General features: G+C 41.4%; 1 protein-coding gene across 1 annotated transcript in view; it reads left to right on the forward strand.

Annotated features, from left to right (window-relative positions):
* SPECC1 (sperm antigen with calponin homology and coiled-coil domains 1) overlaps positions 1-27899 on the forward strand; it is a 168956-nt gene that overhangs the window by 100409 nt on the left and 40648 nt on the right. Inside the window, exons 7-9 of the mRNA XM_037068800.1 lie at positions 1592-1673; positions 4226-4382; positions 9897-9999. Coding sequence (XP_036924695.1) covers positions 1592-1673; positions 4226-4382; positions 9897-9999 — 342 coding nt within the window. The remainder of the gene's footprint in view (positions 1-1591; positions 1674-4225; positions 4383-9896; positions 10000-27899) is intronic.

Genomic DNA, 27899 nt, shown 5'->3' on the forward strand with positions numbered 1-27899 from the left:
GTTGTTCCTTCCTTTATGAATCATTGACTATCCAGCCATCCTCCAGGGGCCAAGCAGGGGGAAGCAAAGGGGGCAGAGGCTGCACCCTTGCTGAAAAGACAAGTTTTGTCTCCTTAGTGGCCTATGGTCCCAAGGTCCCCTAGCTGTGGAGCCTTTTAGCCTGTCAGTGGGGGTACAGCTCCTGAAACCAGGCAGGATGTTTCTTAACACCAGCCCAGTTCAGGTTGCAGATTATGGGCAAATGAATAATTGGTTTTGATCCACAAAGATTTGTGGGTTCCTTGTTAGGCAACAATAGATAATTGAAATAATTTGTTTTAAATTTAAATAAACAATGCACTTATAGTACTTAATGAAACTAGATAAATACACTTTTTTAATCCATTTATCTGTTGGTGGACACTCATGCTGTTTCCATGTCTTGACTGCTATAAATAGTACTGACAGGGCAGGTGTCTCCTGAAGACCCTGTTTCCAAATATTTTGGATATATACCCAGACGTGGGATTGCCAGGTCATATGGTAATCCTATTTTTAATTTTTGGAGGAACTTTCCTATTCTTTTTCACTGTGGCTGCACTATTTAATATACCCAGAAACACTGCACAAGGTTTTCAGTTTTCCATGTCTTGCCAGCACTTGTTATTTTCTGTTTTGTGTTTATTGTTTTATAATGACTATCCTGACAGCTGTGAGGTGATAGCTCGTAGTTTTGATTTGTATTTCCTTGATGATTGGTGATGTTGAGCATCTTCTTATATTGGGTTGGTCAAAAAGTCTGTTTGTTTGTTTTTTTTCTATAAAATAAAAGACACATTTTTCATTTTCACCAATGACTTTATTAATTTGAATGTTTTGAGTATGTCAGGTATCTCCCTTGTGGTTTGATCACTATCGACTTCAACTGGTCTACCTGACTGTGGAGCATCATCCAGCCAGAAATCTCCAGCACGAAAATTTGCAAACCACTTTTGACATGTTCAGTCAGTCACAGTACCTTCTCCATACACTACACAAAGCTTTTTATTCATTTCAGTTGTGTTTTTACCTTTCTTGAAATAATAAAGCATAATATGCCAAAGATGTTGCATATTTTCTTCCATCTTCAATATTAAAGTGGCTGCACAAAAATTCACCAATTTTGGTAAGTTTTTTTAGTGCACGCTGATATGACAGCTGTCACGATACAATCTAAACAAATTGTTTTGAACGAAGGTAAAGACAACTAACTATGCACTACTAGAGCCATTTTACAGAAAAAAACAACCCAATATATCTGTTGGCCATTTAAAAACAGTATTTTTATACATATCCTTGAATATGCACAGACTATTCCAGGGAGATATTCACAAAGCTGATCAATAATGATTACCCACAGGGAGAAGAACTAGGTGATGGAAATGAAAGGGAGACTTTCTTTTAATTCTATGTCTTTTCTGGCCTTTTTGAGAATTGTGCCAATTGCATTTATTATCTATTCAAACTAATAAGTTGTTTTAAAAGCTGCCCCTATTGAGTCTAATGAGCTTGAGAACCATTGTACATACACATGTTCAAGACCACCTATGCTGGTGTGCCCTTTGGTTTTTAGAGGCATTCAACATACAGCAGCCTGCGGCCTGCCAGCAGAGGAGCAACTCCGCGCTTGGATCTTCCAGACCTTCCCCTCTCAGGTAAATTGTCTTAAATATGAAGTACTTCTTTGACTTACTTTTATGTGGGGTTAACTTTGTGTGAAACTGAGCATAGAAAAAATCAGCAGCACTTATTCCAAACAGTTTCAAACTCTAAATGTATGTGTGTTACAGACATTATTAGATCCTGTCTCCTGCTAGCTGTACTTCTCAGTGTGCCTGTGTGTGGGAGAAATATCAGACTTTAGGAGTTTTTTTGTTTGTTTTTTACTGAATCTCAGGAGAATATCTTTAAAAATATTTTAAGAAAAAAATCTCAATTGACTCTGAAAGTCTTTGCTTCCATAATTTCTAAAGTAGGCTTCTTATGAGATATTTTTGTCTTTGAATATAATCCTCATACACATATTTTAAAAATCCCCTTCTTGATGGTGATGTTGACACTGTAATCCATAGTCCTCACCACGTCACTTTTCCACTCCCCCTGGACCTCCCTGTATGAGGGCCAGTGTGAAGTAGCAGCTAAGGGGGGATACGGGAGTGAGACTGCTTGGGTTTGGATCTTGGCCCTACCACCTACAGCCTGGCATTGGCCCAGTTATTCCACCTCTCTGTACTGTGCTTCCCTCCTCTCATAAATGCAGATATGCCATTTCTCTCAGAGGATGTTAACAGCTTTGGAACCAGGATGGGATTTTTAACCAGCTCAAGGACCAGGATAGGATTTTTCCTAATTTTTTCTACAGTGTGGCCTTTTTGGTATGGAGGCTGGAGGTTGCTCTGATTAGTGGCTTCATAAGGAAGTGACAAAAGTTCAGGTAGGACTTTGAGTCATAGTGAAGACCTCCAGGAGGAAGGTAATTATAACCAAAGACCAGTGGGAGGTCTGAGATCAGTAGAAGAAAGAAGAGCACAGAAGGAGTGAGTGTGGCCTCGAGCAGATCGTCACCCTGTGCAAAGGAGTGAACCTTCACTAGAAGCAGAGGGGACATCAAGCAAAGCATTGAAAATTGCCTGATTTGAGTTCTTCACACTTGCTCTTTAGTGTAAAATTGGGAATAACTGGATTACATGCATAGCACTGTGCATCTAGGCAAGCTTTTTTTTATTGTAGTAAAATACTATATTTTTTGAACTATAAGATATGCCTCCCCCAATTTGGGAGGAATAATGGTTGTTAATGCTGCTGTTGAGTTCTGTTTACATTTACATTGGTGAAATATTATGTTATTTATGTTATTCAATATTTTACCACATTTTTTGCTTCAAAATTGTTTTCCCTATTTTCCTCTAAAACCTAGGTGCGTCTTATGGTCCGAAAAATTTGGTGCCTAGGACAAAATTTGTCTTAACCATTTTCAAATGAATTAGGTGATCTTTTGGTCATATTTATGTCTTCTCTGTTCCTGCAACTTTAAATTTCCCCTTGCTGTAGAGAAACCATTCTTTTAACTGGCAAGGTCAGTGCCATTGCCAAGACTGCAACAGTGATTGCCTTGAAGTAAATAGTTCATTGACCATGCACCCTCTCTGCCCTGCCAGGCACCTGTTTACCTGGGCGACTCTATTTACTAAACTGAAAAGGATTACACGAGAAAATTGCTTGTTTTCATGCTGCCTCAACAACACTGAGGTCATCAGAAGCTGCAGAAAGGGAATTGATGTGCTGTGTTTGTTGTTTTCTTTAATGATGTAAACTGTTTTTTTCTCTGCTCTTCTGAGCTAATTAGCCTCACTCCCAATTTTACTACCCATAATTGGTGGCTACTAACCAGGCTAATATTATTTTCTTCCATGACAATTTTGGTATCCTAGAGGGTGACTGTCGGCTCTGCCTGTGGCAGAATTAAGCAAGTTGCTTAATTCTCCAAGCTCCCCTTTCCTTTGTAAAGACAAACCAGGCAATCCAGAAATTTCCTTCCACTCTATACTCTTGTGATCCGTTAAGAAATATCATAGGAAGGAGTCAACCAGTTTCATTGCTTGTTTTGACTCAGATTAATATGACAGCAGAGAGGAGCCTTAGAGGAATTATTTTTACTTAATTTTAGTAAGTCTGGCCCTGTGATTGTAAGATTTCTTTCACATGTAAAATGGTTATCATGCTTGGTTCCCAGCTTTTTGCCTGCTGCCATCTGTGACCTGACCATCCCTTTAGGCATCTTCCTGCTAGCCCTCTCTCTCTCAGATGCCCATCAATGAAGACAAAGTACTTGACCTGAGGACAGAGCTGGCTTCATGGGCATGTGAACTGTGCAATTGCACAGGCTCCTAATAAGGGTGTAGGGTGGATGCTCCCTGGTGCCATCTTGAAATTCATAGTAATTTTTTAACACGGGGCTGATTTGGCATTAGTCTCTTTGAATTATGTAGTTCGTTCTGCCTGAAGAACTTTTTCTAGAAAATACCATTTCCCTATTTGCATTTGTATTACTTATTCACAACCTATATCTATATATATCTGTGTCTGTTACCTGTTTGTACTAGGGAATAAAATGAGAATTGTATTGTACTTGAGAAAACAAGTACAAAGACCAGTCACATTTCACATTTCTCTTCAGGAGATGAAGGTTATGTTGTTGTTCACACAGATCTTCTAAAGGGACGAGCCGAGGACCTGAAACCAGACCCCTATCTCCGTAAGAGTCCCTCACTTGAGTCACTGAGCAGACCCCCCTCTCTGGGCTTCAGGAACACTCGACTGCTAAGCACTTCTCCCAGGGGCCTGAAACCACAAAGCAAACTCAGGTACCATGTTTTCAACAGTGAAAAATCAGAAACACCCTGGGTGAGAGCTTCATAATCTTCCTTCTGTTTTATCCCTATGGGCACTGCATATATTTCCTGAATTCAAATGGTTAAGTCACAGTAGCTGCCTGCAGCAGGAGGGGACAGTAGCCCTATGCAGAGTGAAGGAAAAGCTGCAGGAAGAGCAGTGGAGGCAAGTGCTTGGGGGCAGGGGTTGTGGGTCAATAAATCAGGAAGGCTGGAGAGAGGAGGCAGCCTTTCTACCAGTGGGCCTACTGGTACCATTATGCGGAGCGCTGGATCCAGGCTTGGGGGAAGGTGGCTGGTGTAGTTTGGGTAGACTAGCCTGTGGGCTTTGTTAGGGCAGTGACTCTGGCATGTGTACAATAGGCATCCAGTCAACATGTGCTGGGAGGTGGACAGTTGGGCTGTTACAACTGAAAGGCAGGTTGGAGCCATGTTGCAAATGGTCTTCATTGCCAAAGTAAGATGTTTGTCCTCATTTTGGTAAAGTGGTGGGAACCACTAAGTCTGTAGAATTCTGTTTCTGATTTGTGTGGTGGTAGTGGTATAGTAAACAATGGCATGTAAGAAAAGTTGGAGGAGCACTTCTACGCCAGTGTTCAGAGAGTGCTTCAGTGGTGTGCAAGGGAGGAAATAGGAGGTGGAGCACATGGACTGCAGAGGCCTGTCTTTGCTCTCACATCTCTGCCACCTCCTCCCCTTCCAGTGCTCCTGGTGACCTCTTCCAGCTACTTGTCCACCCTCTGTGGCAAGTCAGTCTTTTAAAACACCATGTGCTTCCTGCACAGGCCACATCACACACCTCCCACTTCTCTATGTCTACACTTTGGTCCATACTTCTGAGGCCCGTTCTTCTTCCATTAGAGTCTGTTCTATTCCAGGCCTTTGCAACATAACACAAGCATTTCTGACTGCTTACATGGTTCTAGCCTGAGTTATCTTCCTTTTGTCCTTTCACTCCTAAATACCATTTCTCCTTCAGGGTCAAACGATGCATGAGGTCTTAGCTAGCACCAACAACCCTTTTCTTTGCCTTTGGTATCTTACACTCATTTGGGTATTTATTGGGTTAGCCAAAAAATCTGTTACATGTTTTCCTTACAGTGGCTCTAGTAGTACTCAGTTGTCTTTAACTTCATTCAAAACAGTTTGGTTAGATTGTATTGTGACAGCTGTCACATCAGTATGCATTTAAAAAAACGTATCAAAATTAATGCATTTTTGTGTAGCCATTTTAATATTGAAGATGGAAGAAGATACCCAACATTTTTGGCATATTGTGCTTTATTATTTCAAGAAAGGTAAAAATGAAGCCCTGGCTGGTGTGGCTCAGTGCATTGAGCACTGGCCTGTGAACCAAAGGGTCGCCAGTTCAATTCCCAGTCAGGGCACATGCCTAGGTTGTGACTCAAGTTGTACCCCCAGTAGGGGGTACATGAAAGGCAACCACACATTGATGAAGAAAAAAGGGGGAAAAAGGTTAAAATGCAACTGAAACACAAAAAAGGATTTGTGCAGTGTATGGAGAAGGTGCTGTGACTGATTGAATGTGTCAAAAGTGGTTTGTGAAGTTTCTTGGTACTATTGACATTCTGACCAAATAATCCTTTGCTGTGGGCCATCTTATGCATTAGAAGCTGTTTAACAGCACCCCTGGCCTCTGTCCACTAGAAGTCAATAGCAAGAGATAGCAACATACTGAAAATATCCAAATCAGTAAAATTATTGGCGAAAATGAAAATGTGTCTTTTATTTTATGGAAAAAACTCAATAGACTTTCTGGCCAACCCAGTCATTCATGGTTGCATAGTATGCATGCCTCTGCCCTCATATAGGCTATCATTTAGCAGACAATAGATACTTCATCTTACATTTTTATATCATTCTCAACCTGAGTTATGCAACACATAGCATTTTACTCAATATACACTAAGAATAGGTAGGTACATGAGTATGCAGAATTGGGTATATTAGGAGTAATGGCTTTATAATAGACACTATAACTGCCATTATGAATATTTTAAAAGGATTTTGTAAAAGTCTGCAAAGTTCAGCTGTTGTCATATCTTTGGGTGTAGTCTATTATGGGGCCCAAAGTGATGAAGTCATATCATTCATAGGTTTAATTTAAAGCTCCAGGAAGCTCCAGGTATTACATATTGGTCTTGTTTATGTGCAAGAGATTCAAATAATCAAAACAGGTTTTAAGGACCAAAATTAGTGCTATTCTGAAATTGTTCTTTGCTTTATGCCAGAAATGTATTCAAAAAGGCTGTATGTGTATGAATATGCTATTTATACTATACCCTTAATCATGAAAGCTTAAATTAGTGAAATTAATTTGTTACCTAATTTTATATTTATGTCAGTGAGGCCATGAATATAACCAATGGCAGGATAGAAATTACTTTGGAAGTTCTCATCCTGTCATTATTAATTTTTTGCAATCATATCTAGTTAGCTCTGTTCTTTAAAGAAAACCTCAGTAAATGTTTTAGTCATCCATTCACACAAAAAGTCTTTCCCAGACATTCATCTCAGTATCCCCTAACTTGTTAGGCTAGAAATCCCGCTCTGAGAAATGCAGGAGAGCAAGCCTGGCATCGTGAACACAGGCAGAGTTGCCACAACTCCATGGTTAACAGAGCTCTGACCACAGAAACTCCTGGGTTTGTGTTTACACATTTGTCAGACAAAAGGAAAAGCATTCATCAGATTACACAAGAAAAATTTTAATTCAGGCATAAAGTTTTTCTTAAAATCTCTGTACCACGATTCAGATTGCCAACGGTCTAAAATTATCCCATTACTCCTTCTTAAATCATTTTTAATGTTTTATTAAATACTGGATGGGTACAAAATAACAGTAAAATATGTATAAGGTATAAGGAATATCAACACACTGGAGATCCACCTGGATACCCTACCTTCCAGTTTAAGGAAATTATTATCACTTTTTTTTAAAGATTTTATTTGTTGTCAGAGAGGGGGAAAGGGAGGGAGAAAGAGAAGGAGAGAAACACGCATCAGTTTCCTTGTTACATATCCCCGGTGGGGGCCTGGCCTGAAACCCAGGCATGTGCCCTGGCCAGGAGTCAAAACAGCAATCTCAGTTCATAGACCAGTGCTCAGTCCACTGAGCCACACCAGCCAGTGCTGTTAGCACTTTGGAAATTTCCTACCAGCCCCTTCCCCATTTGCGTCCCTTCCCTGCCCCTTTTTAGCCCCCCTCTAAGGTCACTACCACTCTGAATTTTATGTTTCCTTGCTTTTCTTTACAGTTTCACCATCTATTTTGTATGCCCAAACAATATAAAGAATATATTGCTTAAATTGCATGTTTACAATTTTGTATAAATAGAAACATTGTGGGATTTTTAATTCAAAATTGTTCCTGCTATCATTCAAGTTATTGCATACATCTGCAGTTAATTGGTTTTCATTGCTATATAGTATTCTATTATATATATATATATACACCACAGTTTATATACCACAGTTTACCCATTTTCCTGATGTACATTTGGTTGTTTCCAATGTTTACTATTATAAAAAGTGCTGCTGTTGGCAGGAAAACAGCAGCAGTTGTTACTGGCAAATGGACCTCAGTTCAGCAACCTCTGTACTCGTGTTCTGGCTAGGACTCAGAGCCAAGACTCAAACTATGAGATAAAGGTTATTTAGAAAGTCACAGAGGTCCTGGCTGGTGTAGCTCAGTGGATTGAGCACAGGCCTGCGAACCAGAGGATCGCGGTTCAATTCCCAGTCAGGGCACATGCCTGGGTTGCAGGCCAGTTCCCTGCAGGCCAACTCCCAGCAGGGGACGCACGAAAGGCAACCATACATTGATGTTTCTCTCCCTCTCTCCTTCCCCTCTAAAGATAAATAAATAAATAAAAAGAAAGTCACAGAGGTAGAAAAAGTGAATCATAGGAGAAATGGGCTCAGGAAACAAGTTACAGAGGCCAAAAATGGCCCTTGGGGCTTCAGAGGAAAGGAGAGGCAAGAAAAACCCGCCTGGGGGACTGGGGGTGGGGCAAGGCGCAGGTTTGCTTCCTCTGGAAATAGCTTTTAAGGGCTTTTAAGGGCAGGGAGTTTAGGGGGTGGTCCCAGGGCAAGGATCTCAGTATTTAATATTCATCAGCTTTCCCAGTGTGTCCCCTCAGGGTTTGGTTAGGGCAGGGGGTCATTAGTCAGTGAGGCTGGTCCTGAGGTCAGCATGGTGTTGCTTGTCTGGTTTTGTTGTTTTTCTGGGCCTGGAGCGAAACACAACAGAGGCCTGGATGTGGTCCCTCAGGGTTAATGCTTAAGGGGGTAGTAGCACCAGGGCCCACCTGGGAGTCACATAAGGCCACTCGGCAGACCCTTGTTCCTCTTCCAAGGGAGTCTCCCACACGACTACCTACATATCAGGGGAGGAAAGGTCAGGGCATGGTTCAAACCGCTTGACCAGTGATATGAAAGGTCAGGGGGTCTGAACTGTGTGACTAAGAATATGCTAGGGGAGGAAAGGTCACCCTCAGGATGAAGTTCTTGTTTTCCCAGTGTTGCTAGTTGCTAGGCACCCAAGACTTTCTGCCCTGGTGACCTTCTGAAACTGGCCCATCATCCTTATTGTGCTTAGGCCTGTCCACTGCCTGCCACGCTGCTACGAACATTCTTGTGCCCTGATGATGTGTACATCTAGGAGTAAATCCTGCTTCTCTGCCTGCTACAATTGCTACTCCAGAGACATCCTGCCCCCTGCTCTGCTCCTGCACACCGAGCCAGGGGTGGAGGATGTTCCCCTGGGGCAGAAGAACCATTGCCCTCTCCTGCATTCTTCATGGAAGGAACAGTATTGTCTAAAGTCCCTTTTTAGAATTCGGATAATTTTAGGTAACAGAACTGTTACAGAGAAATTGAAGAGGGGCACATAAACTCTTATTCTCAGAATGCCATAGTATTGGGTAAAATCACTTCCTTTGGCCAAATGGAAGCTCAAAATTCAGTTAATGTACCATGAACTGAGGACTATGCCACCTTTAGAGCAGGAGTCATCTTTATTGATTTTTGCCTTTCATTTCCATTCCCATCACCTCCCCATAAGCAGCCCTTCTAACCTACCTTTATACAACATGTAGCTGTGGTGTGGCCTGAAAACATGGAAAGTGTTTTTTCTTTAGGCATCTTTCATTGAAATAATCCTGTACTTAAATAAATAAATAAAAGACTAGATGACTAAAGCAACAGATAGATTGAAAAATAAAAAAATCTTTCTAGACTTCAATAGCCGAGAAACATAACTTAATTTTTCTTTCATACCATGAGACATTATAACAATGTATTGTTAATATGACTGATTTGGTTGTTTTTCTTCAGTCTCACCGGAATGACCTAGACTTGCTTTTCTAATCTAGTTATTTATTTCTTATGTATTTGAGGGCTCTGACAATTTGTTAATTTGTCAGAACTTCTCTTTACTGTGTGCTCTTTTTTCTTCCTAACTAGTGTGGAAAGAAGAGACCCTCTGGCTGCCTTGGCCCGGGAATACGGTGGCTCTAAGCGCAACGCTCTGCTAAAGTGGTGCCAGAAGAAAACAGAAGGCTACGAAGTAAGGGGCCATGTCGTCCAGCTCTAGCCAGCTCTGGATGGGGTTGTCTGTGCCAGGAAGTGCTCTGTGTGTGCATAGGCTTGCAGAGGCCAGTGGGCATGTCATTGTCATCTTGCCAGTTTCCTAGGTGGGGCAGCCAGGTAGACTTTTCTGTCTTTGCGCTGTGCAAATGTGTCTAGACAGAGAGGTAGTGGCACCAAAAGCCAGTCTGCACTGCATCCCACCCACTGTGCTGTGAAATGCCACGCTCCCTGTGTCGTGGGAAGGGCTGTCTTCCCTTTGTGAGAGGAGAGCCAAACCCCCAACCAGGGCATCCAGCAGGTTGCATCTGCCTAAGGAGACAGCTTTGCTGAAGCATCTTCCCCAAAAGGGTACCTTTTCCTAACTCACCTAAAGGTCCCATATACCTGAGCTTTCAAAATTTCTCTTTACTTTGAGTTGCTTGCATTTAGTTTGGGTGCTTCAGTTTACCAGAAAAGTATTTGTTTTCTGTGAAAGTTAGACAAGAAGGTAGTATCTTATACAAGTTCAAGCTTTTTCACTATGAAGTATCATATGTACACAAAGATAAAAGTGCATCAAATGTAAATTAGTTTCATGAATTATGAAGTGAGAACCATGTCATCAGTGCTCACATCTGGAAACCAAGTCTGTGACCATAACACCCTGAATACACCCGATCTCGTCAGAAACTGAGCATGGCTGGTTCCCACAGATATGGTTCCCACAGATATGGGAAACAGAGCATGGCTGGCTTCTCAGTCACAGCCCTCACTATGCCCAACAACAGCTGTCCCCTTGATGCTTTCCTTCGTGGTTTTCTGTAAAGTCTATAATGTTTGGACCTGGCTCGTCACACAGTATTAAGATTTATCCATGTAGCTTGTTGCCTATAGCTGTAGGTTTAGCCATATAAACCTATAGGTTTATCCATTTGTATTGCATATAGCCATAGTTTATTTTCTTTACCATTGAGTAACCTATTATATGACCATACCATTATTTATTTATCCATTCTGTTATTGATGGCCAGATGGGTTATTTCCAGTCTGGGCTATGATAAATAGTGCTGGTATGTTCGTGCACATGTCCTTTGGAACACGTATGTGCTCATTCCTGTGAATCAGTGACTGATGGAATTAGTGGGCTACAGGGTAGGCATGCAATCAAGAACATACATTAGACAGTGCCAGACAGATTTCTGAAGCAGTTCTACAAGCTTCCTCCCAGAAGCAATGTGTGAGAGATCTGTTTTTACGTTCTTATCAGTACTGGTGTTGTCAGTCCTGTTATTCTTGGTCATTGGTTGAGTGTGTAGTGGTGTCTCACTGTAACTGTGATTTGCATTTCTTTACTGGCTAATGAGGTTGAACACCTCTTCACAGGTTAATTAGACGGTTGGGTAGTTTCCTTTGGATATTCCTGCTTAGGTTTTTTACCCATTTTAAAAATTAGGTTGTCCCTACTGCTTTCAGGAGTCCTTCATATATCTTGGGTACTGGTCCTTTGTCCAATAGATGTATAATTGAAAATATCTTCTTCAGGGTGTTTTGAATTTTTGTTGATCAAAGTTCTTAATTTTAGTTAAGTCTAATTTATCAGTCTTTTCTCTAATGGTTAGTGCTTTTTGTATCCTGTTTAAGAAATTTCGTCTATTCCAAGGTAATGAAAATATTTTTCTGTTGTCCTCTAGAAGTTGTTTTACTTTTCCTATTGAATAGACACCCTCTTTATTTCTTTTATTTAAAGGTTTGTTTATTTATTTATTTATGGTCAGAGGATAAGGGGAGGGACAAAGAGAAAGAAACATTCATGATCTCTTGCCTCTTGTACACGCCCCAACCTGAGACCAAACCTGAAACCCAGGCTTGTGCCCTGACTGGGGACCGAACCAGTGACCCTTCGCTTCATGGGGAACACCCCACCAACCAAGCCACATTGGTCAGGGCTAGATACCTCCTTTAAAATTGCTAACTCCCACACACACCCTTCTACTTACTCAGTCCCAGCTTTCCTATACCTTTACCCCATTTTGTTAAAAATTTTGATCATACTGGCACCACAACACCCCTTTTCCAGCCTCAAGACCTTAGACAGAGAATGAGAAGAAAACAAGGATGAGAACAGGCTAGGCCAAGACCCAGCTCAGAGGGTTAAAAAGTAGCGGGGCAGGGAGTCTATTTGTATCAGCAGCAGCAAAGTGTCTTAAAATCAGACTGTACCCAAGAGTAAAACAGTCTTGTATCTGTACCTTTTACATGATCTTCTTTTCATTTTCTGATAAAAAAGATGAAGAAAATTAGTCATGTTTATGACCAAAATGGAGGCTCTGAGAGGACAAACCTACTTCTGACCCATTGTTTTTTCTTTTACCTCCTCCATCCACCCTCTGCTTCGGCCTATTCTAAGGAGGATATTTCTTCTTTTTTTTAAGATTTTATTTATTTATTTTTAGAGAGAGGTGAAGGGAGAGGAGAAAGAGGAAGAGAGACATTGATGGACAAGAGATACATTGATTGGTTGCCTCTTGCACGACCCCAACTGGGGACCTGGCCTGCAACCCCAGGCATGTGTGTAGCCTGGGAATCAAATCAGCGACCCTTTGGTTTGCAGTCTGGCACTCAATCCACTGAGCCACACCACCCAGGGCTAAGGAGGACATTTCTAGTCTAACAGCAAGAGTAGTATTTCCAGCTGCCGTGGTGTTTTTGTTTTGTTTTGTGAACATTTTAAATGTATTTTCAAAGCATTTTATGTTTGATGAAACCCAAAACACATTTGCCTGAAGTACTTTTCATTCATTGTTAAGTCTCTATAAATTTAGAGATAAGTAGAGAGCCTATGTATCTGATTTATTTACTCTTCATAAAGTATCCTCTGTTTAGACCTGTTCACCTAAGAAGCTTCATAAGCCTTCTAAATCTTGTTCTCTCAGACTCAGGAAGCCAAAAATAAATTGTAGAAAACTCAGATAGTTCACAGGCTTTTTGAAACCCAGTAGCCATGTGCACTTCTTAAAATAACTTTCTTTTTGTCCTAACAGTGAATAGCGTGATAGATCATGTCAAAACTCTTCATCTGTTAACTGGATGAATTTTTACTGAGGGGCCTATTCAGTGCCAGGAAATAAATAGTTCAGGTGCTGGGAAGTTGGCAGTGAATGAAATGAAAATAGGCAAAAACAGGGAGCCCACAGGGTGTACCTCTCACGGGGATAGTCGTTAATCACAATAAGAAAGTGGAGTAGGCACTGTATGAGGAACTGGTAATAAATGCTATGGAGAAAAGTAGAGCAGGGAGGAGGATTGGTGTGTTGGGTGTGCAGATGGAATTCTAACACAAAGATGGAGAGAGGACATTGAGTGATGGCTTCCTCACTGAAGGAGGTGAGGACTTTGTGTCCTCATTAGGTTTGTCTCACACCAGGTACTAGGCCGGAGAGGTCAGAAAGAGGAAGTCATCGCTTTAGTGATAATATCAGTTGGAATTTTACTAACACAAGGTGGCCTGTCCAATTTAGCAGCACTGAAAACTGCGGCCAGCAGTCCAGACCCACATACTGAGCTCAGATGGAGCTTTGTGGCATATTGAGGTTGTCCCAGGACCGAGGTGGAGTATAAGGCCATAGGCATGCACTTGCTAGGGCACAAGGTCCACACTGCATTGACATGGCACTCCTCAGAGGGAAGATCCTTCCCAACATTCTGCTCAGCTCAGATTTCCTTGAATCTTTTTTGGAAAAAGCCAGATTTCCAGAAAGTCCCTGCAAATTGCTCTCAATCCTGGGCTTTGTGCTTCTTATGCCTGTTAGTTCTATCTCCTTTTAAAAAACAAACTTTTATTCATTTTTAGAAAGGGGGGAGAGGGAGAATAAGAGGGAGAGAACCTATCTGGGTCTCAGGCGTGTGCCATGACCTAGAATTGAACCGTCAACCTTTGGTTCGCAGGATGACACCCAACCCACTGAGCCACAACCGTCAGGGTTCATGTTAGCCCTGTCTCAAACCAGGGGTAGACCTCACCCACAGATCCCCTACATCTCCCTTTCTTGTCTGCTTTTAGTTCCCATCTGAGGTGTGGACAGAAAAATGTCCATCTCTAGTGTGAAGAGAGTGAGGGTTTTGAAGGGACAGAAGGCCGGGATGGTAGATGTGATAGGCAGAATTCTGAGAGACCCCAAGCAGTCCTCGCCCTTGTGTAATCTCCTTCCTATGTATGGCAAAAGGGAGATTACTGAGCAGACCTGACTCATGAACCGTGTAAAAGCTGAGCATTTTCTCTGATGCAGAAGGAGGGCTCAGTGCACTATTGGTGGCTGCGAAGTCGGAGGGAGCATGTAAGAAGGAGCTGAGAGAGGTCCCTGGCTGATTCGGACTTTCTAGCACTAAACCGTTAGTGCTGTTTGCAGTTGTGAAGCTGACAGTGACTAGAGTGGTGCTACAGGTCCTTGTCATTTCTCTCCTGTCCTGGTAGCCTGTAACACACTCTGGCAGAGGGGTGGAATTTGGTGTAAATCTCTGCAAAATTCCCCAGGGAGCTTGGCTAGATATAGCCACCCCAGACTTCACAGTGGTACCTTGCTTGGCTGCCCTCCCTGGAACACGTGGCCACACTGGTGAGTTATTTGGTTAGAGGCATAGGTAGGGATTACATACATCTGGCCTACCTCCACAAAACTAGAATCCATAACTTTTAGCAAGTTTTAATAGACTGAATTTTAACGTTTTAAAGGCCTCAGATTTTAAGTGTTAAAAGTTAGAATGTCAGAGCAGGTTTATAGCAGCAAGAAAGAAATATATAAGAGGATAACCAAGTTGACTCTTAAGAGAAACATAATTTTTAAAAATTATATTTTTTTGATTATGCTATTACAGTTGTCCCAGGTTTTATCCTTTTCCCCCCTCCACCCAGCACCCCTGACTCCCTCAGACAATCCTCACATCATTGTTCATGTCCATGGGTCATGGGTGTAAGTTCTTTGGCCACTCCATTTTGTATACTATACTTTACATTCCCATGGCTTTCTGTAACTACCTATTTGTAATTCTTTTTTTTAAAATATATTTTATTGATTATACCATTACAGTTGTTCTATTCCCCCCCTTCAAACCCCTCCACCCACACCCTCCCTCCCCCACCATTCTCCCCCCCCTTAGTTTATAACCACGTGTCTCAAGTTCTATGGATTCTATATTTCCCCCACTATTCTCGCCCTCCCCCCTATCTATTTTCTACCATCTATGCTATTTTCTATGCCTTCTCCCCTCTTCTCCCCCTCCCATCCCCCTGTTTCTAACCCTCCATGTGTTCTTCATTTCTATGGTTCCACTCCTGATCTAGCTGTCTTCTTGGTTTGCTTTTGTTTTAGGTGTGGTTGTTAATAACTGTGTGTTTGCTGTCCTTTCACTGTTCATCTTTTTCATCTTCTTTTTCTTATATAAGTCCCTTTAGCATTTCATATAATAAGGGCTTGGTGATGATGAACTCCTTGAACTTGACCTTATCTGAGAAGCACTTTATCTGTCCTTCCATTCTAAATGAAAGTTTTGCTGGATAAAGCAATCTTGGCTGTAGGTCTTTGGATTTCATGACTTGGAATACTTCTTTCCAGCCCCTTCTTGCCTGTAAGGTCTCTTTTGAGAAATCCGCTGACAGTCTGATGGGTACTCCTTTGTAGGTGACTGTCCCCTTATCCCTTGCTGCTTCTAGGATTCTCTCCTTCATTTTGGTCTTGGCTAATGTAATTATGATGTGCCTTGGTGTGTTCCTTCTTGGGTCCAACTTCTTTGGCACTCTCTGAGCTTCCTGGATTTCCTGGAAGTCTATTTCCTTTGCCAGACTGGGGAAGTTCTCCTTTATTATTTGTTCAAATACGTTTTCCACTCGTGGCTGTTTCTTTCCCCCTTCTGGTACCCCTATAATCCGGATGTTGGAACGTTTAAAGATGTCCTGGAGGTTCCTAAGCCTCTCCTCATTTTTTTGAATTCTCATTTCTTCATTCCTTTCTGGTGGGATGTTTTGTTCTTCCTTCTGGTCCATTCCATTGATTTGAGTCCCAGTTTCCTTTCCATCACTATTGGTTTCCTGTGCATCTCCCTTCATTTCAATTAGTTTAGCCTTCATATGTTCCTCTAATTTGTGACTATAATCTACCAGTTCTGTGAGCATCCTGATAAATAGTGTCTTGAATTGTGCTTCTGAGAGGCTGGCAATTTCTCGGTCGCTTAGAGTTATTGGCTCTGGGACTTTGAGTTCTTCTTGCGCCATCTTTTGGGCTGTTCGTGCCTGTTCCGTAGCAGGATCAGAGCCCTAAAGTGTTCACTAGAACAGGGCAACTAAGTCGCTGGGTTGTGACGTTGTATGTGGGGGCGGGGTCAAAGAGGGACAATGGCTTCCCGTCTGCCGCCTGCCGCCCTGGCCCTCACCAGTGCCGCAGTTGCTGCCGTCACCTGGCCTACGCGTTTCGTCCCACTGCACGCGAGTGTGCCACCGCCGTCAGCCCTCGCCCCCTGGGGCCTGCGTGGTCTGTCTCACTGTGCGCGAATATGCGCCCGCGGTCTGCCCCGCACCCCAAATGGTTCCGGTCTGCCTGCGAGCCTGGGTCGGGGGCCCGGTCCTGCCTGACCCTGCTCACTGCTGGCTCCGCCCCTCTTACCGTCCCCGTTGAACGGTTAGATGTAGTCGGACTTCCGTATAATTCAATTTTCTGTCCTTTGGTTGTGTCTTTGTTTCTCCAAACCTTTGTTGTATTCAAACTTGGTTGTGGGAGAAGGCACAGTGTTTCCACCTATGCCTCCATCTTGGCGGAAGTCCCTATTTGTAATTCTTAATCCCTTCACCTCTTCACCCATTCCCCTATATCCCCTCCTATCTGACAACCATCAGAATGCCTCCAAATCCATGATTCTGTCTCTGTTCTTCTTGTTCACTTTGTTTATTAGATTCAATTGTTGATAGATAAGTATTTATTGTCATTTTATTGTTTATAGTTTTGATAAACTTTTTCTTAAATAAGTCTCCTTAACATTTAATATAATAGTAGTTTGCTGATGATGAACTCATTTAGTTTCTTTCTGCTCTGGGAAGCTCTTTATCTGCCTTTCAATACCAAATGGTATCTTTGCTGGGTAGAGCAGTCTTGGCTATAGGTCCCCACTTTTCATGACTTTAAGTATTTCTTGTCAATCCCTTCTGGCCTGCAGTTTCTCCTGAGAAATCAGCTGACAGTCTTATGAGAATGCCCCTGTAGGTGACTATCTGCTTTTCTCTTTCTGCTTTCAAGATTCTCTGTTTATCTTTAACCATTGGCATTTTAATTATGATGTGTCTGTCTTGATGTGGTCCTCCTGGGTCCAACTTGTTTGGGATTCTCGGTGCTTCCTGGACTTGTATGTTTATTTCCATGACCAAATCAGAGAAATTTTTTTTCATTATTTTCTCAAATAGATTTCTAATTTTTTGCTTTTTCTCTTCTCCTTCTGGCACCCCTATGATACAAATGTTGGAACACTTGAAATTGTCTGAGAGGCTACTTATACTATCCTCTTTTTTAAAAATTCTTTTTCTTGTTGCTGTAATTCATTGTTTTTTGCTTCTTATGTTCCAAATTATTTTGATTCTCAGCTTCACCCACTCTACTGTTGTTTCCCAGTAAATTGTTATTTATTTCAATTAGTATATTCTTCATTTCTGACTGGATCTTTTTTATGCCGCTGAGGTCCTCGCTAAATTCCTTGAGCATCCTTCTAACCAGTGTTTTGAATTCCACATCTGATAGATTGCTTATCTCCATTTTGTTTAGTTATTTTTCTAGAGTTTTTATCTGTTTTTTCATTTAGGCCATGTTTCTTGTGATGTGAGATGGAAAAAAAATGCCTTATTAAGTTGAGAACTTTGACATTTTCATTTAAAGAAAGCACTTTGTGGCTTCTCTTTGGTCCTTGTGCCCATTATTAAGTAAAATAAGGGTGATTGAACACAGGCACTGCAATACCGCAACAGTCATCTCATAACCCAGGTGGCTATGTAATGACTAATGACCATTAGTTTATTCAATGTGGATGCACTAGACAAAGAGATGGTTCATGTCCCACCCTGGGGGATAGAGCAGAGTAGCAGAAGATTTTACCCTGCTGCTCAGAGTGGCATACAACTTAAAACTTATGAATTGTCTATTTCTGTAACTTTCCATTTAATATTTTTCAACTGCGGTTGACCACAGGTAACTGAAACCATGACAAGCAAACCACAGATAATGGGGCCTACTGTGCAAGAGGCCCTGGTTACCTCACACATCCTGCAAGGCTAACCCAGCGGTGCTGAAGCTCTGTGATAAAGCCCTACACCACACACATGTGCATACAGAGAGTGTGACAGGGTGATTTACCTCAAGGCTCTTGAGTTTACTTAAGTGCACATAGATTTTCTTATAACATATTCTATAGATTAGTAAATAAATGCTATTTCTTCTAACAAACCTGTTTTTACAAGCTTTGCTACCATGGTATGCTTCATAGTTGAACACTTCATTCCTAAAGATTAAACTGAAAAACCATGGTAATAGTTGAAGAGTCCAAGGAGCTCCTTGCTCCTTCTCACGAAACTTTTAAACAGAAGAACTGTGCTTTATGATGTGTCATAGAAGCTCCATGGTTTGAACTCACGTAAGACCTTTGTCTTCCTGACTTGTGTTTTTTTTTCACAGAGTTTCTGTAGTCACTAGTATAGAAACCATCTCTTCTTTATCTTTCCCTTGGTAAGATTATTTAAGTAAAGTCATTCAGTAAAGATCATTTAGTAAGAAAATTTAATTTTCAACAGCTCTCTTCCCAAATCATCCTATCACATAACATTGTGATTCCTATTTTACCTCTTAATTTTAACCAAGGCTGAATCAAAATTTGAGGACTTTATCATTTTCTCTCCCAAGCCCTGAGGCCAGAGGAAGTGAGAGACAGAGAGCCCGAGCAGGACCGACCCTGGTGAGGCTGCAGAGACAGAGGTGCTGGGACTGGGCACCACTGCCAGGGCTATACCTAGCTGTGGCCAGTGGTGGGCCTCTCAGCAATTCTGATGCAGGACATTTCCAACCCTGACCTGAGACTCTCAGTTAGGTGAGCTGATCACAGAATGACCAAACTAGTTTTAGTTAAAGGTTGGGGTATAGTCACCAAACTAGTTTTATTCATGCATCCATACAAACACTTAACAAACATACGCTGGGAAGCTGCTGGATATTGGTACTCCGAAACCAAGTCTAGACCTCCTAGAAGAGGCTGGGTCAAGGGTCAGGGAACAGATAACAAATGAAAGAGGAGGGCAGGGGAACAGGCCCATGCGCTGAGCAGGGAATTAAGCAGGACTGTGCAGCAGAACCTGGTGGAGCTCCAGGTAAGAAAGGCCTGTCTGAGAAAGCGGGGCATTCACTTCGGCCAGAAGGCCAGGCAGGGCCAGCCCTGTGGAGGTGGAATAAAAGGACTGCCAGGCAGAGGGAACAGTTAGTCCAAGGGGTTGGAACTCAAAGGTGCTTGATGTGCTGGAGGGATAGGATTCAGGCCTGTATGGCTGGGGACATTGGTGGGCAATGTACAGAGTGTGTTGGGACAAGACTGAGGAGTTAAACATTTGGAGTGTGGGCCTATTTCAAGTGAGTAAAGGACTCCAGGCTCCTGGGTTCCCAGCCAGAGAATGGCCACGCCTAAGGTCACACACCCCTCCCCAGCTGTGCATCATTGCACCCCTCACTGGTCTCCAGGGGACGCAGAGTGATGGTCCTGCCTTCCATAATTTCAAATGTCTTGTCAGCAGCACCGTCTGTGGTGGTAGACATTCAAGATGGCCTTGTCAGCAGGCCATCTATGGGCGTAGATCCTTGAGCATATTGTTGTGAATTACATGTAAATGGAAATGTTCTTTTAATCTCCAACAGTCATGATAGGTAATTATAAATAACCAAAAATATTAAAATTGTTTTTTAAACTAAACTAAACTAAAATTGTTCAATCTCACTTGTAATCAAAGAAATACAAGTGAAAATGTGAGATCCACTTTGGGAAGATTTTTCTTTTAATGATGAAATGGTCAAAATGAGATTTCTACTCCACAGTTGGTGGGAGTATGCATGAATACTGCCTTTTGCAGGAGAAATATGTGTCAGGAATCTCAAAAATGAGTGTGCCTTTCAACACAGAAATTGTGTTTCAGGAAAGTAATCATGTATGCCTATGAAGATACAGTTTTGAGCACGTTTATTACAGTTTTATTTACTTAAAATTATTTTAAAAGACCTGGAAATGATGCAGGTTTCTAACATTAGGAGAATCAAGCTTAAAAATCTTATTTTGTACTAATATATTTAAAGGAACTAGAAAAAGGCGTGCCCACTATATTTGAGTCAACAGATTCTAAATAATCTGTATAGTGATTCCAATTCTGTTAAATAATTTCTACAGATGTTATACCAACATTAACAGTGGTTATCACTGGATAAGTACTTAAATTTTAATCATGCTTTCTTATGTATTTTTCATTTTCTACAATAAATATGTAAATTTTTAGCAAAAAATTTTAATTGCATCTTTTTAAAGGAAGGAAGCCAGATGGAAAAGGCCTCCTATTATATGATTCCTTTTACATAAAATGCTTAGTGTGGGCAAAATAGTAGAGTCAGAAAGTAGATTAGTGGCTTCCAGGGGCTGAGGGAGGGAGGCTAGTGAATGATGGGGTCCAGGCTTTCATTTGGGGTAATAAAAATGTTCTGGAATTCGTTTTGGCTGCACAACCTTGTGAATGTGCTAAAAGTTGCTGAGTTGTTCATTTTAAAAGGGTAAATTTGTGTTAGTGGAAAGTATCTCAGTAAACCTGTTATTTTTTTGAAGGCAGAGCATAGAGGATGTGGAAACTGCTGTTGCTTTGTATAATAAAGAACTGAAGTCAGACAAAGTCAAAGAGAGATGCAAGGTATACTCTGCTGGTTTTTATTTGGTAGGTGGGATTCACAGGTATTTAACCTTATTATGATTCAGAATCGAAATATATTCTTTGCATCAAATGTTATATTATGGCATGTAATGTGGGGGCAAAAGTCTGAGGGAAAGGGTCATAAAAATATATTGCAGTCAATAATTAAACCGGATCCTTTCTGAGAAAAATTTTAAAGTGGAAGAACAGAGCACATAAGGAGTTACAGTATAAAGAAGGGGCTTGGGAGCCCTGGGGGTCAGGCCCCATTCACACCTCTCTGGGGCCACTTCAGAGCCATGTGACAATTAAGTCAATTTTTTAATCCACATCTTTTTAATTAAAATATAAACAGTCGGGGGGGGGGGGAGATTGGCATTTTTTAGTAGTATACCTAAAATGTCCTTACCCTGAATTGCACATGGTATAACTCAAAAATTTTCATTTTGGCTGGCCACATCTTATCTTTTAAAAACAGTGAAAGCAAACATTTTATGTTATCAAAACTTTTGCCATTTGTAACAGGTGTGATCCTGTTACGGTAGATTTAAGTCTCAACTCAGATCAGTCTAGTACCACACCTTTTTATCAAGTTTTATTGGAATACAGTCATACCCAATCATTTACTTATTGCCTGTAGCTGCTTTTATACTGCAACTGCAGGGTTGTGTAAAAAATCTGAGCTAGAAAACCAAAGTTATTTTCTACCTGGCCCTTCACAGAAGAAGTTAGCTAACCCCTCCCTTAGGTAAAAATGCACCCGTTATCTCCTGTTATTAAAACTACCTTTGGTCCTTGCATCTCAGATAGCAAGAAACAGGTGTTCAGATAGCAAGAGATTTGTACTTAAAAATTTATCTGCATCTGCTCAGTTTCTGAATTTGCCATAGTTCAGCTGGCAGGGAGTAGCTGTGCTATCACAAAGGCACAAATAAAATATCTTTGAACCTGTTTTTAACCAGTTAGCTAAAAGCTACATATTCTTCTCTGTTAGAGGAAAAAAGCAGTTTTTGTATTGTCCAAAACAAATCTTTTTTTGCATCTGGAAAGAACACCCATGGTGCTGCCAAGTTCTGGGGTTTTTTTTTTTTGTCTCTGAATTCCCACAGACAAGCACTAGCATAGGCTTGTGCAATAGTAGGCAGCCTGTGCGCATTGGGCCATTTGAGACTCTAGTTGTTTTCTTTTCTTTCCTTTTCTTTTCTCTTTCTTTGCTTTTCCTTTCCTTTCTCTTTACTCTCTCTCTCTCTCTCTTTCTGTTTCCTTCCTTTCTTCCTTCTTCTCTTTCTTTTTTTCGAGTCTATTGAGGGCTACATGCACACTTCAGAGAATGTAAATGGCTTTGATTTATTCGTTGTCCTCAAAGTGGTTCTTTCCCTGACCTCATTATAAAGACATCTCAATAGCAAATGAATGTCAGAAGTGGCCTCTACTCTGGTGAGGCCCATTTCCACCCATTGTCGGTTTCTGTACCTGTTGGGTTGGCCAAAGAGTCCATTTAGGCTTTTTCTGTAAAATAAGAGACACATTTTTCACCAATAACTTTATTGATTAGGATGTTTTGAGCATGTTGGTTAGCTCCCATATGGTATTACATTGATTGTTCTCAATTAATGTCTCGATTTGATAACTATTAACTTCAACTGGTCTATCCGACTGTGGAGCATCATCCAGTGCAAAATCTTCAGCAGAAAACTTCGCAAACCACTTTTGACACATTTGATCAGTCACAGTGCCTTCTCCACACACAACACAATTTTTTTGAGTTTCAGTTGCATTTTTACCTTTCTTGAAATAATAAATCATAATACACAGAAATGTTGCATATTTTCTTCCATCTTCAGTATTAAAATGGCTACACAAAAATTCACCAATTTCGATAAGTTTTTCTTCAAAAGCATGCTGATGTGACAGCTGTCATAATACAATCTAACAAAATTATTTCTACTGAAGTTAAAGACAACTAAGCACTACTAAAGCCATTATATGGAAACAAACAAACTTTTTGGCCAACCACACAGTGATTTGTGCAGACAATTTAAATGGCACCAGCTGTTGTCTTATATTATGAGGCAAGTAGAATTTAGGTGGGAAATTGGGAGGAAAAGCTATATTTCCCACATTGTGGTAGACATGCAGTTCACTCTTGCAACCCATACTTCCATGGCTCTTCCATGGCTCCTGGCTCTGTCTCCAGAACCAGCATGCTTAGGTGCTCCCTTTCCCAGTCTCAGTTTTATGTGTATATATGAAACTGTGAGTAATATGGAACCATAAATGACCCCCAATAGCCACAGCAATTTTGAGAAAGAAGAACAAAGTAGGAGAGATCACAGTGCCTGATAGCAAATTGTATTACAAGGCCACTGTAATCAAAACAGTCCGGTACTGGCATAAGAACAGACACATAGACCAATGGACCAGAATAGAGAGCCCAGAAATAGACCCAAGTCTCTCTGGTCAACTAACATCCAACAAAGGGGGCAGGAGCATAAAATGGAGTAAAAATACTCCATTTTGGGGGAAGTACCCTCAATAAATGGTACTGGGAGTGCTGGACAGCTACATGCAAAAAAATGAAAACCATCAACTTACACCATACATAAAAATAAACTCAAGGTAAAGACTTGATAAAATTTAATAACACTTGATAAAAAACTTAAGTATACGTCATGACACAATAAAAGTCCTAGAGGAGAACATAGGCAGGAAAATCTCAGCTATTCCACACGGCAATATTTTCACTGATATGTTCCCTCGAGCAAGGGACATAAAGGAAAGAATAAACAAATGGGATCTCATCAAAATAAAAAGCTTCTGCATGGCTAAAGGAAACAGCATTAAAATGAAAAGAGAAACAACCATATGGGAAAACATATTTGCCAATGGTACCTCAGACAAGGGTTTGATCTCCAAAATATGTAAAGAACTCACATGACTACCCTCCAAGAAGATAACCCAATTAAAAAATGCACAAAGGACATGAACAGACATTTCTCCAAGGAGGACATATAAAGGGCCCAGAGACATATGAAAAGATTCTCAACCTCACTAGCCATCAGAGAGATGCAAATTAAAACCACAGTGAGATACCACCTCACACCAGTCAGAATGGTCATCATAAACAAATCAACAAACAAGTACTGGCAAGGATGTGAAGGAAATTGAACCCTAGTGCACTGTTGGTGGGAATGCAGACTGGGGCAGCCACTGTGGAAAGTAGCATGGAATTTCCTCAGAAAACAAAAAATGGAACTGCCTTATGACCCAGCAATTCCATGGCTTGGATTTGCTGGGTCAAATCCTGAAACACCTATCCAAAAGAACCTAGAACAATCCAAAAGAACGTTGTACCCCAATGTTCACAGCAGCACAATTTACAATGGCTAAGTGCTGGAAGCAACCTAAGTGCCATCAGTAAATGAGTGGATCAAAAAACTATGGTACATTTACACAGTGGAATTCTACGTAGCAGAAAGAAAGAAGGAACTGCTACTCTTTGTGACAGCATGGATGGATCTGAAGAGCATTACGCTAAGTGAAATAAGCCAGGTGGTGAAAGACAAATACCATATGATCTCACCTATAAGTGCAATGTAATCAGCAAAACAAACAGGCAAGCAAAATATAACCAGAGACAGTGAAACTAAGAACAAATTGACAGTAACCAGAGGGGGGTGGGAAGGGATAAGGAGGGAAAAGGGGGGAGGGTTTTCAGAAACATATAAAGGACAAATGGACAATACCAAAGGGGGTTAAGATCAAGAGTGGGAGATGGGGATGGTTGAAGTGGGGGGTGGGGGTGGGAGGAAAATGGAGACAATTAATTGTACTTGAACAATAAAGAAAGTAATGAAACTGTGAGTAGTAAAAATTGTTTTTTTAACAAAATACCAAATTAAAGTGTGTACAAATACCCGTGAGTTTGTTTACATAGCAGATGGGCTGAGACCTCTTCCCCTTCATGTACTGTATGTGGCTGACTGGGAAGCAGTGGGACAGTCCTGATCACTATTGATTTGTCTCAGACTGCTGAGCTCAGCCCAACAGCCCCTCTCTGGTAGTTTGGGAACTAGAACTGAGAGAAAGATGATTCCAGAATACAGAGCACCCATGTATTTGTCAGCCACGTTTTGGCCACTGTGCAGAAAAGAGTGAACATGACAGGCCCTTGATGGCTGTCTACACAAAGGCTGTTTTCAGGGTTGGCTCTTGACTGGCATCTGCTAACTTGGATTTCAAGAGGGCTCCCACCATTCCCAGAACTGATAAAAGAAACTTACTCTGCCTTTTCTTAAATTTTATTTTAGAGATAGGGGAGGGAAGGGAGAAAGAGGGAGAGAAACATTGATGTGAGAGAGAAACATCATTCAGTTGCCTCTTATACATGCCCTGGCTGGGGATGGGGCCTGCAACCCAGCCATGTGCCCTGACCAGGTATGGAACTGGCGACCCTTTGGTTTGCAGGATGATGCCCAGCCAACTGAGCCACACTGGCAGGGGCCTACTGTGCTTTAATAGGTGGTACAAATACAGTGCTTTCCTTCTGGGAGCCTGGAGTTTTGGTACATGCTAGGCATGTGTCACTAATTCAATCCCAAACCCTTATGAAACATCTTTATCTACCATAGATGTCAGGGATTTCACCAGCCTTGTGCTGTGTGCTAGTTAGTGCACAGCTATCGGACCAGGTTATCCCTTTACTGTTACATTTTTGCTTCTCTCTCTTTTTTGATCCTCCGTGTCCCAGGTCCTATTTTTTTTTCTTTACATTTTTGTTTTGGTTCCTTCGGTATCTTCTGAGAAAGGGATCGTGGAAGATAAAATTTTTTACTTTGCATCTTTATTTTACCCTAACACTTAATGGATTTGTTGGATAAAAAAATTTGAGGTCATGAAGTATTTCCCTTTCAAATTTGTAGTAGATATTGCCTCATTACCTCGTAGTTTCCAGTATTGTGGGGAGAACAAAATAGTTATGTCATATTTTTTATCTGTAGAAGCTCATCAGAACCGCTGGTTGCAATGTTCTCAAATTTCAGGGTGGTTTGCCTTGCTGGGTGCCCACTGTACCTCTTAATGATGTAATTTTCTTAAATAATTTCTTTGGTAATGTTTGTTCCTCTGTTTTCTTTCTCTGGTACTCCTAGCCTGGTCCTCTAATTTTATCTTTTTGAACTTCTTTCCATCTCTTTGCAGTTTTGTTTTCTGAGGCATTTTTTTAACTTAATCTTATAAAATCTGTTAAAATATTTTATTTCTGCTATAATTTTTGTATCATTTCTATTTTTTAAGTGTAATTGTTGTAAAATAACAGAGTTTACCATCTTAACCATTGTAATGTCCAGTTCACTAGTTTTAAGCACAACACATTCACATTGTTGTGTAACCATCTCTAGAACTCTGCTGTCTCACAGAACTGACACTCTACACCTACGAAGCAACAGCTCCTTACTCCCCTGCCCACCAGGCCCAGGCAGCCATCCCACTTTCTGTCTCTATGAGTCTGGCTGCTTTAGGGACCTCATAGAAGTGGCATCAAACAGTATTTGTCCCTTTGTGACTGGTTTGTCCCTTTGTCACTGAGCAGAATGTCCTCAAGGTTCACCAGTGTCATACCACGTGTCAATCTTATTTTAAAGCTGATTAATGTCCTTTTGTATGTTTCTGCTATCACATTTTTAAGTTCTAGGGGTTCTCTTTTGGACCCTGGACTTTTATAGCATTCTGATGTTTTTTCATGGATGCAACATCAGTTCGCCTTGCTGAGAGTCATAGCTTGTATGTATCCCCAGATCTTCTCCCTGCCGTGGCTCTTTGCTGCAGGAGCCTCTGTTCCCTTGGTGTCTCCTGCCGCTGGCAGTGCATTGGACACTTTCTCAGAAGACTGGCACATGCTGGGCTCCACAGGCAGCTCCGTGCGGTGGGAGGCTGGCACCTCTCCCCGTCCAGGAAAAGCACCTAACGTCTGTCTTCAAGGCTTTCCCCTTGGACTGGCCAGATTCTCTCGAGGAGGACTTCGTAGGACCTGCCCATGGGCATCAGCCTGGCAACCAGGACTTGGGGAGCAAAGCAGAGAAGAAACTGGTGTAGGAGGGACTTTCGACCACTTGGGCCCCAGTACCACCCCTGATGTGTGTTTTCAGGCCCCCACTCATGGCTCACCTTGAAATGCTCTGATCCCTAAAAGCAGCTTGCTTCTGTTTTGTGTTTACAGAGAATTTGTTTTTAAATTCAGAAATAGATAAGTGCAACTTAACATTAAGTGCAACTTAAAATAGGCCCCCTGTCTGGGGACCCCATTTTACCCCCCAGGCTTCAGGTAAGGGGCAGGGCCAGCCTCTGTCTGTGCAAAGCATTTTGGCACCCACAGCCCAGTCCTGTTCTTGTCACCCATCTCCTACCCACTTCCCGGAGCACTTCCCACCCCTAGTTGCTTGAGCTTTTGGGAGGTTGTATGGTGAAATCAGATAGGGTCTCTAGAGGCTCTTTCCCACTGCCAACTTGAGGTTTAGTTTTCTTTGGTCTCTTTTGTTAGTTTTTTCTGTCCACCTGCTTTTTGGCTGCTAGAATTTTTTTCACTCTTTCCCCATCAATTAATGCCTTTGGGGGGGCAGAAATCTTTCAGTGGTTTTGGTTGAGCTTTAAGTGGGAATGGAAGTACATGTGTTCAATCCACTATCTTTACCTTAAAGTCTCAGAGCTCATTATACCTTAAAAATATTAATCTTCATCTGTCACTAGGGTCTGGATCATCTTTTTTGAGTATTTAAACCTTTTCTTCTTTTGCAGTTTGTCTTTATTTTACTAGATGGTATTGTAACTTTTTTCCTGAATGGATGGTCATTTATTTTAGCATCGTTATTTAACAGTCTTTGTTTAACCACTTGATAGATCCTGGCATAAATGGGAGTTTAGTAGGTGTCTGGACTTTCTAGACC

Source organism: Sturnira hondurensis, unplaced genomic scaffold (genome assembly GCF_014824575.4).
Source record: "Sturnira hondurensis isolate 20B ecotype Veracruz unplaced genomic scaffold, ASM1482457v3 Scaffold0018097, whole genome shotgun sequence".
Classification (NCBI taxonomy): Eukaryota; Metazoa; Chordata; class Mammalia; order Chiroptera; family Phyllostomidae; genus Sturnira; species Sturnira hondurensis.